This window comes from Perissodus microlepis, chromosome 23, assembly GCF_051167445.1.
Source record: "Perissodus microlepis isolate ML-2025 ecotype Zambia chromosome 23, ASM5116744v1, whole genome shotgun sequence".
NCBI classification, from domain to species: Eukaryota; Metazoa; Chordata; class Actinopteri; order Cichliformes; family Cichlidae; genus Perissodus; species Perissodus microlepis.
In genome coordinates, this window is record NC_140482.1 from 11251266 (window position 1) to 11268403 (window position 17138).

The window sequence follows — 17138 nt, forward strand, 5'->3', positions numbered from 1 at the left end:
AAGATATAAAATTATGCTGTTAATACTTGTGTATTTACATGTGGGGTTTTTTTAACTTATGGTAAATTGTATACACGGTAAACAAAGATGTCAGAACCTACAAGTCAGCTCTTTCTATCTTACACATATTTTGTCATTCATGTTCCTCATTTATAAGATTTCCATTTGAGTATGACAACTAGGTGAATATTCCATGTAGAGACGTAGATGTCAGTCTAACCCTGAACAGATCTCTGGAGATGTCATAGATGCATTTCCAGTTATGAGAAGATTACTTCTTTATTTGCGTGTGTTTCATTACCTAAGCTTATCTCTCAGAGTTACCACACGTTTTGCTTTGTTGAAATTTCTGTATGGTATTATATTGGTTTACTGTCTTCCCTGATTACACCCAATTTAGACAGGAACCTAATAATGCGTCCCCTCCTTTGTCTCAATGTATGGCTCATGTGCGCGACACAGCTGTGCTCTAACATGATTAGAAGCATGGCAGCGCTGCAGGGCAGTATATTCTCAGAAGCCGGAGTGCCTAATGTGGACAGTGTGTCCTGCATGGCTCACCATGGCCTGAGGATACAGTTCACTGTACTAATCCTGGGTAAAGGTCATTTCTGCAGTCGGGGATCACATTGTGCTCTGTGCGCCTTCATGCATACTTATTTTAAGAGTTTTCTTTTGCTATTAATTACTTCCTGTTTCCTTTCAGTTAGAGGAAAACACAAAATTTCAGCTTTGCCAGGACAGTCACGTCCACAAATTTTAACCCCAATTTCATTTATGATTTCACCTTCAGATAAGAAAAACCCAGCCGGACCAATGTTTGGGGGAGTCGGAGCTGAGCTGAGCACAAGCTGGAATTGCTTGGAGGGGGAGGCAGCACAAGGGCTTCAGCTAAGCCTCGTCTTCAGCCTCTGAAGATTTCTCCACATTGCCTTGGGCTTTAAAGCCTCTGTCGTGGATGAGAGGCCCGTGCTCCAATTCCAGGTGCTTAGCTCCGCTGACCTGCTGTTTTGAAGTGTTTCAGGGCCTGAGCTTGAAAAGGAAATCAATAGATGCTTTTTATTTTCAGTGAGCATGGGTCCTCTTTATTGAGTCTCTCAAAAGCTTGCAAGTCTTAACAAACAACCAGTTTGTCTTATTAGTCTTATTTCCACTGACGAGCTCATAAAGCACATAGTAAGCGGAGGCCAGCAGCCTCAGCGGGGAGATATTAAGGGAGGCTGTCGAGGCATTTAAGACAAATCTGTATGCAATAGAGTAATGATTGCCCATGCACGTCAAGAATTTTAATTTGCCAGACAATCTAAATCTAAATTCAAGGCCCGTGGTGCTCGATGTGAAGCAAGACATCAAATGTGTCCCTGCAGCCACGGGGAGCTTATTGCTGAAGGTGTCGACAGCAGTTAGACATCTCTGGTCCACATCCTGCATATATTAGCTGACCCCCCTACCACCACCCCGCACCACTCTGCTTTCTGTGCTCCACTTCCTCTGTGTGTGTGTGTGTGTAAAGTGACCGATGCAAACATGATGTCAGTCACATGACGTCACCATTGCAAACCTGCCCTCAGCCATCTGATGTGACTTTGAAAGATCTCTTTGTGGTCTGAGTCAAATATTTGGTCATGAGTTTAGCTGCTCTTCATTAAATTTGACTTTAGTCTAAAAAAAACCAAAACAACAACAACAAATATATAAATAAATAAGAAGTAACCTGCGTCTTTAATGCATTTAACTACAGAGTAATTAACTACTTCATGTATTTATGATGATTAGTGCAAAATCCAGCATCTGTGCAGACAGACTGCATGAAGCCAAAGCGAGTAAAAAAACAAAACATTTTTAAAAGCTGACGGATCAGGAGGAGACAATTCAAGCCCCCAAACTTTCCACTAATTTGTCTCAACAGAAGAATAAATCTATTTTAGAAATCCTCATTTCCATCAGGGGAATGAATGAATACATTTTCCCCTGTAATTTATTCCGCCTACATAAAGAAAATTTGTAAACAAATATGCAGTCATGTGGCTTTTTAAGGCGGTGTACGTACGCATGGATTGAAGCAGTCCACTACAAGACTGCGAGATGTAAACGCTGCCAGTCGTTGACATTTTGAATAACATCTGTGCAAACTTTATATGGCTGGTCCTTTTTGTCAGGTCACTGAAAACTAAATAAAGCATTTCCTGTTACACCTGCAGAAATGAAAGCTCTTTTAAACTGTATCCGATGTTGGTGATATTATTATTTGAAAGTTAAAAAAAATGAAGAGAATCAAAACCGCCTATTAAGACCTCCTTCTGCTGTAAACATGACTATCACTAGACATGAAGTTTTCATTTCTTTGTTGATAGAAGGGGTTCAAAAAGTCTAAAAGAAGCATTTTAGATCTAAGTTCTAAGGGATTTGATTTCAGTAAAATGCCTTAAAATAATGAATTAAATGAAATTTCCCCGTCTTACATGGTAAGTATGCTGTACTTTTTCGTGGCTATATTATGTTGTGGATTGATCTTTCTTCTTTACATCTTTCTTTAATATTCATTATGTTGAAGTGTATGACAGATGTTCTCATATTCAACTGTCCTTTTATTTGACCATATTTTATTTGTGATCACGACTGTTATTATTTACTTACACAATCATTTTATCTCCTTTGCTTTAAAATAACTGATGTTATGCAATACTTAAAATGACTCATGGACCACCTAAAATTACTGACGCGTTACTTAAAAATGCTTTTAGACTGCTTGAATTGACTTACATTGTAATTATTTCTTTGTTTCCTGTATAGACCTGACTTGTTACCCTACCTTTAAGTATTTGTAGGTTAATATAATTATACTGTAAATTCATATAAATACTAAAACTGAGAGAAATTACACCCTCACTCAAGAGGCCATATTATAAAGTGTTATAATACATAACTCTGGGAATAATAGGCAAAAAAGTGGACCAAATCACTTTGAGCTTTAGTGCTTTAGATCAATAATTAGCAAAAGAGCTTCTAGTGCATATTATTTAACACATTTTATAGTCATATTTCCAATGATGCAATGACTCAGGTCCTTTCTTATGTTTGCCACAACCTTTTTTTGTAAACATTAACAGACAGATGTTTTCATTGTGTCGTTGGGATCATGTCATATGTAAAACTTCTCAGCCTTTGAAGAAAACAAGTAGTGAAGTGAAGTAACAATTACAGCACACCCCTCTGTACTGTAGCTGAGGTAGCAGTGTAATATAAAGATAAAGTAATGGAGATAACGCGATGTTACTTTTGTAAAAAAAAAAAAAAACCCAAAAAACAAAAACAAAAACAGGAGAGTACTGTACAGAAACACTCTGTTAAAAGTCCAAGTAATGCATTTCATTTTCCCAGGGTAATATTCAGTGTGTAAGGACCTCATTCTGGTAGAGCTGACACTAATTTAACTAAGTGAATTACTGCTCGGTGGCTTATTAACATGGATTATTTACTGATTAGATTCAGTTCAGATTTATCTATCATATAATGGCGTCAAATCAGTACAACAGTGGCCTCGTGGTGCTTTGACCCTACTGTACCTGCTGTATTCGACATTTAGTGTAATACATCTGCAAAGTTAAAAGTAACGCTCCAGCAAATATTTATTTCGACCACTGAAAGTAATCACCTCTGAACTTTATTTAAGTACAATTACACACCACGTGACCTTCAGTGAGTTGCGCGCCTTAACTTCGTGATGCGTCTTAACGGCGCAGTGCAGCCTCGTGGTTCTCACTCGCATCACTAAGCGCTGTAAACATCGTTTGCATCGCTCAGTTTTCTTCTCTAATCTCGATATTACTCGTTCATCGGTCAGTAGTAAAGAGTTTTAATTTGAAGGCCACATCCTCTGTCTTCCGGTCTCATCCTTTCTAACTCTGACAGCTGGAGGCATCTGTCCGCGCGCACCCAGCCAGCCAGACAAGACGCTCACCCTCTCTCCGGTCATATCCGCTGCCCACGGGCTAGAAGACTCCAATTAGAAAAGCAGGAGCGAGTTACGCGCACTTACTGAACTTCACCTGTTTTGGTTTTTCTCTTCTTGAACCCCCACTCTGTCCTCTGTCACGATTCCTCCCCAGAGCCGCTCCTCGGGTTTTTTATCTTCCATTGGTCCCCGAACGGCGCGGAGGAAGTGGTCCGTGGTGTTTCTGGTGACCGCCGTCGCGATGGTTTTGTTAGTTCTCGCCATCGCTGTCCCATTACTGCTGATCCGCACCTCTAAAACCACCGCTCATTACTATGAGATGATGGGCACCTGCCGGATGGTTTGTGACCCGTACAGTCCCAAACCGGGAGGCGCCACGGCCATGGAGGTGATCCAGAACCTGAACGGGGCGGCTCCGCTGCCGCCGATGGCGCAAGGGAGCCGCGGGGAGCCAGGGCGACCGGGTAAACCGGGACCCAGGGGCCCACCGGGCGAACCGGGACCCCCTGGTCCCAGGGGCCCACCGGGAGAGCGCGGCGACGTAAAACTATCCTTCCCTGCGCTGACCGCAGGTGCGGGGGGTGACAACGGCGAGACAGAGGTAGCCAACGCCACTGCGAGCGGTTTCAGGATCGCTTTCTACGTCGGTCTGAAAAATCCGCACGAAGGATATGAGGTGTTAAAGTTTGACGACGTGATTACAAACTTGGGGAACCACTACGATCCGAGCACCGGGAAGTTCACCTGCCATGTGTCCGGGATCTATTTCTTCACTTATCATGTGCTGATGCGAGGAGGAGACGGGACGAGCATGTGGGCCGACCTGTGCAAGAACGGGCAGGTAGGAGGGTAGCTTCAGACGGGAAAAGCGGGAGCACTAACAGTTTATAAAATAAATTCATAACTATTCAAGTTTATGTAGATATACATAAAACGAAATACATATTTTACGCACCAAAAGCGCACACGGAGGTACAGGACTCCAAACGAATTGTGGAAGCAGATATATCTTTAATGTTTTTAGCATAACACCAGCGGTATTTCTAGTTCTCTATAAGCCTGTCTGTGCGCTCTGTTTGACGGTAGCACTCATGCGTAAATCTCATTTAGATGAGACAGCTTCAGTTGGATGTGGGGTCAGACAGGAGGGTTGACATCATTAGTTCAGGGTTCAGTTCAGACTTAGGGCCAAATTTTGCTCTATTCTATTTTCCTCAACGTTTTTTTTTAATCTGACGTCCCCTTAACCTCACACTTGGTAGCTCAAAGTTGGAATCTATCCATTTTACGCACCACTGCTGCTTCCCTTTGCCTCTCAGGTATATGTGAACTTTTCTGCTTAGTCCTATTTCAGTGTTCGTTACAGGAACTCTTTCTCTCTCTTTCTCTTTAACCAGGTTCGAGCCAGTGCCATAGCTCAGGATGCAGACCAGAACTATGACTACGCCAGCAACAGTGCTGTACTGCATTTGGACTCTGGAGATGAGGTCTACGTCAAGCTCGACGGCGGCAAAGCTCATGGAGGAAATAATAACAAATACAGCACCTTCTCTGGCTTTATCTTATACCCCGACTAATCACGCTGCAGCACATCCTTGGACAGTCACTGAATATAGTTTACAGTAAAGAATATGATCAACTTGGTTTCTGTTCTTTTGAATAGGTGCAACATTAGTGGCTTTATCTGCAACTTGTTGTTCTGTTACTTCAGTCAAAGATCCTTTTTGTATATTTATTTGAACTTAAGTTCACCTGGAGGTTGCTGTCATTAGTGCGTGTGTGATACCTTAGTGTGAAGAAACAAATGCTCCAGATAATTTAGAGCATCCCTGGGAGAAAATATTACCTGAGCTCCTTTCTGAAATGCTATGGAGGCAACAGGTCTGAAGACGTAAAGCTAACAACTGGATGCTTACAGGCTGAGAGGGTCTTCTGAAGCCACATGTGTGTTAAAAGTATGCAGTATTTCGAAAACAATATGAAGAAATCAAGATGTAAACTGAATGTCAGATAAGCAGTTTTCAGTGTATAAATTAGCCAGTAATGTTTGCCCTTGTGGCCTGTCAATAGCAGCAGTGAAAACATTCATGGCAAAATCAATCCATTCAGTGAGTTCTGACCTTTCAGGGAGCTGGAGGGGGAAAAGAAGGAAGCTGTTGTCGTTTTATTGTACTGTCCAGCTTTATTTAACTTCCTCTAATAGATTATGAGCAAAACTCAAAAATCATAGTTTGTGGAAAGTTAAAGGGGATATCTCATGTTAATTTCCAGTTCCATATTTTAGTCTTGCATTCAAGTAGAGTAGATTTGCATGAGTCACAGTTAAAACCAATTCTTATTTATCAAATATTGGGCCTTAATGCAGCCTCTCAGTTTATCCTCTGTTTGAAAAAACTCACTTTACCTACTTTCCAACTCCCCTTAAGACACCTTTCTTCTGGTTTGTGTGCCTGTGATGGTCATATTAGGAACATCCTTTCTGTAGGATATCATACCAATCCAAGAATAGAGCAAACTGGCAGAAATAAAGCATTTAGAGCAATCTGAAGTCCAAAGTCTAAATTTTGGCTCACTTGAACAAGTTTAGCACACTTACAACAAAAAAGTTATTTTATTGACTGAGCTTTCCCACTAGCTAGCTATAGCTATCAGTTAGCACGCTCAGAAGTTTATAAATATACTTTCCCCAAATTCATTAAAATTCTTTGTTGAATAAAATTATGCATAACCACAAGAGAATATTACGTCCATAAAAGGCAAAGGGCCCAGATGAAATATAATATATATGCTAACACATCCCTGGCTAGCTAGCATAACTGTAGCTAGCCCACCAGATAAAACAGTTTACCCATACTTCTGTTCATGTAGGTCTAAGGGCTTGTGAGTAGTTTCTACAAGTTTCTAAAGTGACAAAAACGGTACCACCAAACCAGGTGCTTGGGATCATACTGACACACTGTTATTTCCTTCTGTCCTTATTTCTTTTCCCCCATTGCTAACAATCAAGCACGTCACCACTAGTATGCGTGGGTAATTGGAGCAGCAACTTAAAAGTAAGGTGTATATTTTTTTCATATCCATCTTTAAGGCATCAATATCCATGACAAAACTTTTTGTTTCTTGGTGTATTAAACCATCGCGTTAACATTGGCTTTCAAATGTGGTTTCAGTGTAAGTGATGGAGGAACTAAATACAAAGTGTAAAGCAAAACGTCATGTTCAGGAGTCGTATACTTGTTTGTGCTTTAATTTTCCATTCAAGAGTAGCACAGAAAGATGTTAAAGAGACAGACGAATGAAGTGTGGTACTAAAAGAGTGCAAATTTTGGAGGAGATGTTGCGATTGTGTGGCTATGGAACGCTGCCACGGACGTATCCAATAATGTTTAGCTGGGACAGGAGGAAATGTTAAAGTCATTTCTTTATTCATATGAGCATTGTTTTAAGATAGTCTTGAAAAAAAAATATTAATCCTTAAAATGGGACTGCAGTACATTTAACTCTTCAGTCAGTGGAAACTGCCAGAGCTTAAAAGACATGGAAGACATTCACTGTGACAAGGAAATCTGTGGTGCTTTGAATAGTGTCCAGCGTCTTACAAAGTAACTAATCACCACACGTGAAAGATACACATGGATGTCTCACGTCCTTACTGAATCTGTTCTGTTCTCCTCTCACTGACATCAATAAATACTGTTTGACAAAAAGTTTGGTTTGTCTGAGTATCTGTGACTGAGCGAATCCTGGTGAGGACAAGCACATTTCAAAATACAGATGCAGAAGGGTGAGAGGAGAATGTAAATCTAAGGAAGATGCAGATGGAATTTGTGTTGAGTTGTTTCACGGCAAACGTAGGTGGAACTGTCATCTGTCTTCTAACGACTTTTGGCGTTTCCGGTTCAATTTTTCACCACAGCTCTGAAATATTTCTGCATACGTTTTGTTTCACACTGGTCTCAAAAACCGTCGCCTGTCTGAATGCATTGCATTGCACTGTAGCCTATAAAGCAGCCTCTCTACAATGTGTCCCTCGGGTTCCAGGTGCCTCTCTAAATGTCCTTTGCTCTGCTGTGGCTTGGGGACATTTTTAGTCAGTGAGCTTGGACACAGGAAGTCTGCTCTCTGGCGTTTTCTACTGCAAACCACTGAAGCTGTAATTATTCAGAAAGGTTACAGTGAGTTCTTTGCATTTTACCACATTAGTCATATTTTGTTTTCTATTTTGGCGTGCTGAAATGATCAATAATTCTTATTTTCATATTCAGAATATATTTGAATAAATAATATCAGTCATGAACTTGGACACAGATATTGGTACTGGCATTTTTAAATTTGTTTTTGACATTTTCTTAACCATCTATCGAAATTAGGATCATGGGTGTCTTTGACATTCACAGACTATATGATGACCAGATGACATGTACCCATGACATGTACCCTCGCTACATTTAAAATATCTTTTTGCAGAAGAGATTTTCTCTGTATAATACTGAGCAAAAAACGATCACTTCTGTAGCTTACATGCTTTTACTTTGAAGGGCACAAAGCTGGTATTGTGGTTATAAAATACTACAGGAATGAGTCTTAAATCCCAGAAATTAGTTAGTATTTAGCATTTCTGGTTTCCTCTTCTCAATCTACTTTTAATATGTCAGTAAACTATGATGTATTTCAGACTACAAACGTTGTTGGTGACATCATCGTGTCAAACCAGCTCAGCTTTAAGCTTTGAAAAAGTGGCAACCTTAGGGGCCAAAAAAATGATGCCATGATGGAAGTGGCAATGTCTACAGCCTGGTACAAAGAAAAAAAGCAAACAAAATAAACGACAGTGGCGTTCCATCTAGGGCAACATGCTGAGTCCTGTGAAAATAGTGAAAACACACCAAACAGAAAGTGATCTTTTCACTTGCAAGTGAAAAGATCACTTTTGTATCCCATCAAATGTCTCCTATCGCCTGTTTGCATCCAGCTTTTAAATTACTACCTTTTGGAATCACAAATGGCTGTTGTCTGGGGAAGCTAGCTTTACTACGAGCCATTGAAATCTTTAGTTTTTGGCATTTTATTTGCAAATTCACATCATGGATAAACCTGATGGAAGACTGACAGGGGACAGGACAAGACAAGGTTCTATTTTCACACTTCATTGTTTTTCTATTTGATACTATATTTTTTTCTCAGCTCATTAATAAGCACTTTTGTTTTTTGGTCAACATGTGGTCGTCACAGGTAACAATGCAGGAACTCCAGCAACACTTAAGGGAAGAGGAACAACTTTATTGACTGACCAACGGCTTCGGCTTGTGGCCTTAATCAGGGTCATCGATGAAGGCCACAGGTTGTCACAGGTAAGTCACTACAAAAATATGATTTTACAGAATATGTTACATTACTGATTTAGCAGAATGTAAAATATTTGATAGCTCAGTCTTAAATATCTGCAGTAGTCATTTTAATCCATATAACATTGACTGAGAACATTTTTCACGGAGTTATCTTTTTAGTAGCGTTTTTGTGCGTGCGTGCAAACACGATCATTGGAAAAGTTTTAAATGGAACTAAAGTTTCTGATAAAACTTTGTCAGGGTGCAGAGGGAGGTCATGTTAAAAATACATTAAAATTTGGTTTATATCCACCAAGATCTTTAAGGTCAACTTAATGATTTATTGGCTGAAAATCGACAAAACGCTTATAAATTAGAAATTATGACTCTTACAAGTGTGGTATGTAGGGATGCAACGATACCAATTTTTTCAAACCGATACGATACCGATACTTGGATCTGAGTACAAAAACCGATACTTCTACCACACACACACACACACACACACACAAATGCAATGAATTGGAAGACAGGTTTTATTTTATTCTCTGCCGATAATAAATAATATCTTAATAAAAATGACCACAAAAAAATTTCAAGTGAAAAATAAGCACTTCTGTTAAATTATTGCAGAGTCTCCACATTGTAATTTAACAAAATATCACTGAACTATTGGCACTGTCTCGAGCTTTCGGAATAATAAATAAACACTTCTGTTTGGAATAAAATAAATACAAATTAGGTTTGAGAATAAAATAAACTTTTAAATTGTTGCAGAGTGTCCATATTGTAAACAAACAAACAAAATAACGAAAGTATTTGGCATTGACGAACGAGCTCCCCATCTGCCCGTGGATCATCAGTCCACTGTGCCGTTAAACCAAGGACTGACATCGCGCACACACTGCTTGTCTTTACCTCTTTAGAAAGTTTTGGCACCATTATCTCCCTGATGTGTGGGCAGCTGGGAATTTCATATCGCAGCTCGAGTATGCTGAGAAGAATCCTATGTTTTCCACGACTGGCATTGGCTGGTCATCCAGAGCGATAAAATGAGTCAGAGCCTCTGTTATTTTAACTGCCCGTGGATTTTCTCTTGACATTTTTCATCGCTTTTCCAAAACCTGAGTTAAAGTTGGCTGTTCCGGTCCACACTGCTGACATTTTGTTTAGCCTAGCTACAGCAGCCTCCAGTTTCTATTTTTTTTATCTGGAGCTGCCAGTCTGACTCGTCTAACCCTGTGCCTGTTTAGCGCGGGATGTCCCCCTAGTGGCCAATCTAAAAAACTACAACAAAAATGAGAAGCCACCCTCTGATTAATGAAATAAGTTAGTATCTGTTCATGGTATCGGTTAACTTTTACGAGTATGAGTACACACACATTTTACAGTATCGGCCCCGATACCCGATACCAGTATCGGTATCAGTGCATCCCTAGTGGTATGTGTTGGCAGCATATAGAAAGTACCATATAAAGATTTAAAATGTCAAACCACATTTGACCTCTGACCTCGCTTTCAAGGTCAATAGAGTGATCTGAAGTTCAAAATTATATAGCTCTATGTAATGATATATAGAGCTCTTTATTAAAGTTATGTTTGTTACTGCCATTGTTTGTGTTTTCAGCATATATACATATAGCAAATTATATGAGGATTCTAAATATCATTTTACTTTCTACCTCTGACCTCTTTAAGTTTAAATAAAATTTATTTTTTCTTTAAAAGTATGCTTAAAATTCTACTGCCTTTGTTTGTATTTAGAAAGGACATATAGGAAATGATGCTGATATATGAGGACTGTAAATAACATGATACTTAAACTATGAGTTCACTTTTACATTTCACATCTGCCTTTCTTCCAACCCAAAATATGTTATTTCTTTAAAGAAAGTATTATCAGAAGAAAGAGCTGCCAGCATAATTTGAAAAACACTTAGTATAATATTATATAAGGTCAAGTTTTTCATGGTCAGTTTACAAAAAACTGTTTTTTATGTACATATAGTACACATGTAACATTCATTGAATTTTTTGGAATATTTGTTTACATTTTTCGTAACAAAGTTAGTTTGTAACATTTTTTGTAACAAACTAACAAAAATTGTTACAATGTAAATGTAACAACAAAAAAATGTTGTTAAATTTTTTGTTATAATCTAGCTTTGTACCAAAAATGTAAACAAATGTTACAAAAAATTAAATGAATGTTACACGTGTACTATATATACATAATAATAATAATAATAATAATAATAATAATAATAATAATAATAATAAAAATGAATACAAAATTTATTGAATTTAAAATGATGTAAAGTGTATTAAAATCAGAACTGAAAAAAAAATCACTAAATATGGATTCTGCTGAGTCCATCTTTTATATACAGTCTATGTTTAAAACTCAACCATAAGCTTCATAATCTTAACCCAAACTAAGTGTTTTAACTGTAAGTGGCAAAAAGCACTGGACACTTCTCCTTTATTCAAATGCACACTGTTTCTCACTCAGAAGTGGAAAATGTTCACATAAAATAAATGTGGTTATTTTATGTACTGCCATAAGACTCTGTTGGCTAAACATTTGAGATTAGTTGTGGCTTGGAACCACCGCTGATTCATAACCTAACATTAGCGTTTATTTCTTAAGCTTCAGATCTACATCTACACTGCTTTAATTTGTAGACGTGATCTTTCTGAACAGAACATTTAAGCATCAAAAATTGTATTTTCTACTTTTATTTTCTGCAATAATCCACAAACATTATGGAAAAACCCAACTGATGTTCAGCCAAGGGAACTGGGGCAATGCTAATTTCCAATTTAACCTCCAAAGAAACACCCCTGCAGAAGCCTGTTGAGAGATGGGCAAATCTCCATATTGGTTACTTGTATAAACTATGGTAAGCATGAATAACCGTCTTGAAGACTTCATGAAGCTGTCAGTTACATTCTCAGATCTAAATCTTGGTGGAAACTGGCGGTTTCATTTTTGATCAGTTTGTCCTGAGATGTGCAAATGCTTAGCCAGATACAAACATTGCTGTAAACATCTATTAAGATGATGGCTGTTTTGTGTGTATTTTCCATTCCCCCCCCGTCTTCGACTCCATCCCCTTCAGGGACACCAGCTGTTTACACACCACTCCTGTCACTTTAAATGGAAATCATGGGAAACAAATATTAGCATGTCTGGTTAGATAAACCTCTATTAAGGTGTTGGCTTATTTTCCTGCACTCTAAAAAAAACAGCTCTATCCTCCTCGGAGGTGATGTTTTAGAAACTGCTCAAAGAAAAGAGCATGTGAAAGCAGACACCACAGTATGGTTTGGGCTTATTAATAAAATCTCTTAGATTTGATCAAAATGCGTGACGTTAGAGTATTTGTTTGAGATGATCGCTGCTCAGAGAGGTTTAGAGACATTAACTGGAGCGATGATGTCACCACTAGGGCTCTTTTAAACTGCTTAAAGATCAAAGCGTGATGGCCTTGGAAAGGCTTGCAGCCCCCACTGCAGACACATTTAGGATGAAAAGTGGAGCTGCTGACACCAACTGAGACATCAACAGTGTCACTAACTGCCTGACGGATGCCCCCCACACACACAGACACACACACACAGACACACACACACACACACACACACACACACACACACACACACACAAATAAATTATATATATATATATATATATATATATATATATAAAACAACACGATAGATGATCAGGCTGTTGCTTCCCCCTACTCTGCCTGACAGTGAGGGATTGCTGACTGACAGGTGGAGTAGTGAAATTCTCTGATGGATGAGATAAGTGGGGCAAGGCCTCACACACACACTGTGTTTGGGGGAATTCAGCCTGACAGGCAGCTGAGCAACAGGCATCACTGAAGTAATCATAGCGTGTGTCGCCAGGCGGCTGAGCTGTGTGTTTTTAGTGTTGCCACCTTTATTAACAAAGATCAGTTTAATTGATTTTTGAATCTGACAATAGAGCCTGCAGTGCAAAACACATAGCAGCCTGCTACCCGAACGCATGTCGCCGGGAACAAAAAGCAGTCTCCTTTCAGCTGATTTCGTCTGATTGCCGAACCCGGCGTGAAATATTGTGGCAGACAAGGCAGCCAATCACTGGGACATTTTTAAAACCTTTCCTCATTCGTTCGCTCCACCGCTTCTCTCCCTACAATGATTGATCCATGTTCATGCCTGAGATGCAAATGGCAGTGTGGCATGAGTGAAATATAAAGACGGGGACATCTAAAGAGACCCCCCAGAGAGGGATGACGCTGAGAGTTTTCACTCTGATTGACACTTTAAAACCTTCTGCTTATCTTCCTCTTTTGTTTATCGCATAAGTCTTACTCAAGATGGTGTGCTTGCAATCTGCACAGCTGGGAGAGATGACGAGGCTCACTGGAAAAGCAAACAAAGGAGGTTAAAGTGAAGAGTCGTCACATTAAAGATGGAACTGTGGAGTCAGTGCAGAGCACATGGGAAAAAAATGAAAGAAGATTGCGCCTTGTGGATTAAATATTACTTCATCATTTGTTCAAACAATGCTCTGAACCTGGATGAAGAGTTCTGGAGAGAGAAAAAAGCCAAGGATTGTAATCTTTAAACTTTTTAAATTAAATGTGGTTTCTGTAGAATTAGCAAGTTTAAAACCCGCTAAAATGAACTAAAACCATCAACAAAAAGTGAAGGAAAAAAATCAGTGGCATTATCTGTAAAATATCTATTTATTGTGTTGGAGAGACAGTGACTGCATTTGATTCAGGTTTAATTATGTAGCACCAAATTACAACAAGCACCACCTCAGAATGTAAGTTAAAGACCCTACGAGGAAGCACGGGGGGAAAACACTCCCTTTTAACAGGAAGAAAGCTGAAGGATCTGTCTCCCATTCTACTTTTATAAACTCTAGAAACCAAAAGTATGCCTGCCTGATCATTCTAAGCTCTCTGTGGAAATAGAAGGGGCCTGTGGTTGTTCCTGTTTTCCTTGATCAGTGCTGAATAGTAAGATGTCCTAGCTTTAAAGATAAAATATATTTTCCTGGCTAAAATGAAGATCTTCCACATTAGTGCAATGTCGTTTGCTCTCCAGCTCGCGAGTTATCTGCTTTACAAGTGCACATTTGGAAGTTATACCAGGAAGCCAGGTGTTACAGATTTGTTGCTTTCTTTTACAGAGGAGTCACAGTAACCAGAAAGAAATCTACTGTAAAGAAATTTTTCATCCAGCGCTGTGTAATTCGTTATCGTAAACTTTAGTGTTATGAAAAAATGGTCAGACAAAAGAGGATTCAAACTGTGATTTTCAGTTAAATTTTGTTAAATTCAATATTTGGGTCTACTAAAAACATTAAATAAAACATTAAATGCAATGTTGATGTTGTCATTTCCAACGTCTACATAAATGTTAAAATCACACTATAATAATTGTTATCAGAACTGAGCTCTAAGTCAGATCAAAAGTCTCAGCTATTCAGTAGAAACTCTAAATAAGTGCCAGCTTCTTGTGTTTTCCCGTTAAGGTGTACGAGGCTCAGAGTCAGAGTTTCAAATGAATTCAAACTCTGTCTGGGTCTTTGGTTGATTGATAATCCAGAGTGAAACATTGCTGCCACTCCTCCTGAGCCTGTGCTTCGGGGATTCTGACAGATAATATGACTCAGGGGTGTGATTCATTTAAACTAAAGTATTCATCCTGCTGCAGCCAGGTTTCTGCGAGGCAATATAAATCAATATTTTGATCAATTATTAAATCATATACTGACAGGGACTTAGAGGTGAGCAACCTAAAGGTCGCTCACCTCTAAGTCCAGACGCTTTTCTTTGCAAGCTCCTTTGATGACCTAAAGGTTAATAGTCCACATTTAATTGTTGTTCTGCTGTGCAGTTGAAACAGTTACGTTTGTCTTTCTTTGTGATTTTTTTCTGGTTATTTTTAGTTGGTTTGGGCGCAGACACGATTACTGGAAGGTTGGGGTTCCAAGACCTTCAACACACGGAGAACTTGTTTAAGAAGTTCAGACTGTTGATGTTGGAAATCATGACCTCTGGCATTTTGCTGGCTAATTGCAAAAGTTGAGCAGCAGGAAAGCAAAAGGCTTTTTCCATCTTTGTCCTGCTATTCCAAAAGATGGAGTCTGGTGGGATCCACTGTGACTCAAACTGAAAGTAGTGAGCCCAATGTAGCCTGCAGTCTGAACATCAGAACATCATTACAACATAATTTCAAACATACAAAGATGATATCAGTACCAGTATATGTACAGTCTCCTCTAATAACTTATAAATGTCACAGTGTGCAGAAGCAGACTGTTGCTATGTCCCAATTCAGGGGTCGCATCCTTCGAAGGCAGCATTTGCAGTCTGATTACGTCACATCCAGGCGACTAAGGCTTTCCCTGTCATGGTCCTGGGTCGTTGACCCAGTGTTTTGTGTTTCACTTTGGTGTCATCTTATGTTTTGTGTTAATTCTTATTTTGTATTAGTTCCTAGGGTTTGGTTCTTGTGTTCAGTGTTTTAGTGTTCTCCCTCCTGTGCTCTGTTCGTGTCCCTGAGTTTGTGTTGTAAAACAGTCTGTGAGTTTCCTGTTTTACTTTGAAGGTCTGTGTCTCGTTGTGTCTAATTAGGTTCAGCCGTGTTCCCCTCTGGTGTGTCATTTCCTCATTTCCTTGTGTGTATTTATAGTGTGTGCCTGCCTGTGTTCCCCGTCGGTTCGTCTGTGTTGTTTGGTCATCGCCGTGTCTCTCTGCTCCACATTCTGCTCTCCATTTCCAGCTCTTCATCACCTGGGTAACCTTCTTATGTTTTCCCCTGCATGTGACTTCGTGAGTTATGCTTTCGGGTTTTGTTTATTATTAGTTTTCCCCAGTTTAGGTTTAGTTTTGCCCTCGCCTTTGTTATTCATTGTGCACTGTAAATAAACTCGCTCGCATCACCGCCGCTATCTGCAACTTGGGTCCTCCTTCACTTCACCACACGACTGCTGCCCCAGCCGTGACAGTCCCAATTCGAAGGCTGCTCCAAATGCGTCCTTCATTTCCCCGTGGCCCAACCTATCCCAGAATTCATAGCGCAGCCCAGCCAACTCCAGTTTCCAACAATGGCGGAGGCTACTTAGTTTTAATATTACTCTTATTACTCTTTCTGGGTCACAAAATAAACTTTTAAGATATTTGTAGCTGTGTAAACTTCAAATATTTGCTCGGTTCATCAAGACATCACATATTTGCAAAAGTGCTCCGACGTTTTTGGAGAGGTCTAACCGGAGTTCCAGGCTCACTACAGCTGGTGCAAACAGCGAACTCCCGGCACAACGTTTTCAAACCTTTCGCTACTCAGAGTAAACATGATATATGAGTCACTTAGATAACTTAAAAATTTTATTGTTTGGCTTTTTTCAGTGTTTTATTTGTTCCTGAGTAAATCGATTTGGCTGATTAAAGTTATAGTTTTTTACACAGCTTTATTAAACTCCGAGACAGCTGGTGACACAAATCTGAAGGCTAGACCAGCGGTCCCCAACCCCTGGGCCACGCACCGGTAGCGGTCCGTGAGTCATTTGGTACTGGGCCGCAAGAGTTGAGGCTCAGGTATGAAATTTATGGTTTTCAGGGTTTGTATCGTTAACTCGGTTTCCCTGGGTCTTTTCCCGTGTTGTAGTTGTGTTTCTTATTTTGAAGGAAATATTTACGGGTTACGATAGCGACCAGAGAGCATTAAGGGACAGAGAGGAGGATGGTACTCTCAATATTGTTGGCGTATTTCAGGAGGACGCTGCTAATAAAGTTACACAATCACACTGTGAATTCGGGTTTATTATTATATTTACAAAACAC

The 17138-nt window shown here is 39.5% G+C and overlaps 1 protein-coding gene across 1 annotated transcript; it reads left to right on the forward strand.

Moving 5' to 3' along the window:
• Positions 1-3758: 3758 nt before the first annotated feature.
• On the forward strand, positions 3759-7651 carry LOC146360951 (complement C1q-like protein 2). The gene is made up of 2 exons (XM_084922429.1): positions 3759-4796; positions 5353-7651. The coding sequence occupies exons 1-2, from the start codon at positions 4197-4199 to the stop codon at positions 5530-5532; spliced, it is 780 nt and encodes a 259-aa protein (XP_084778555.1). The 5' UTR covers positions 3759-4196; the 3' UTR covers positions 5533-7651.
• Positions 7652-17138: the final 9487 nt, after the last annotated feature.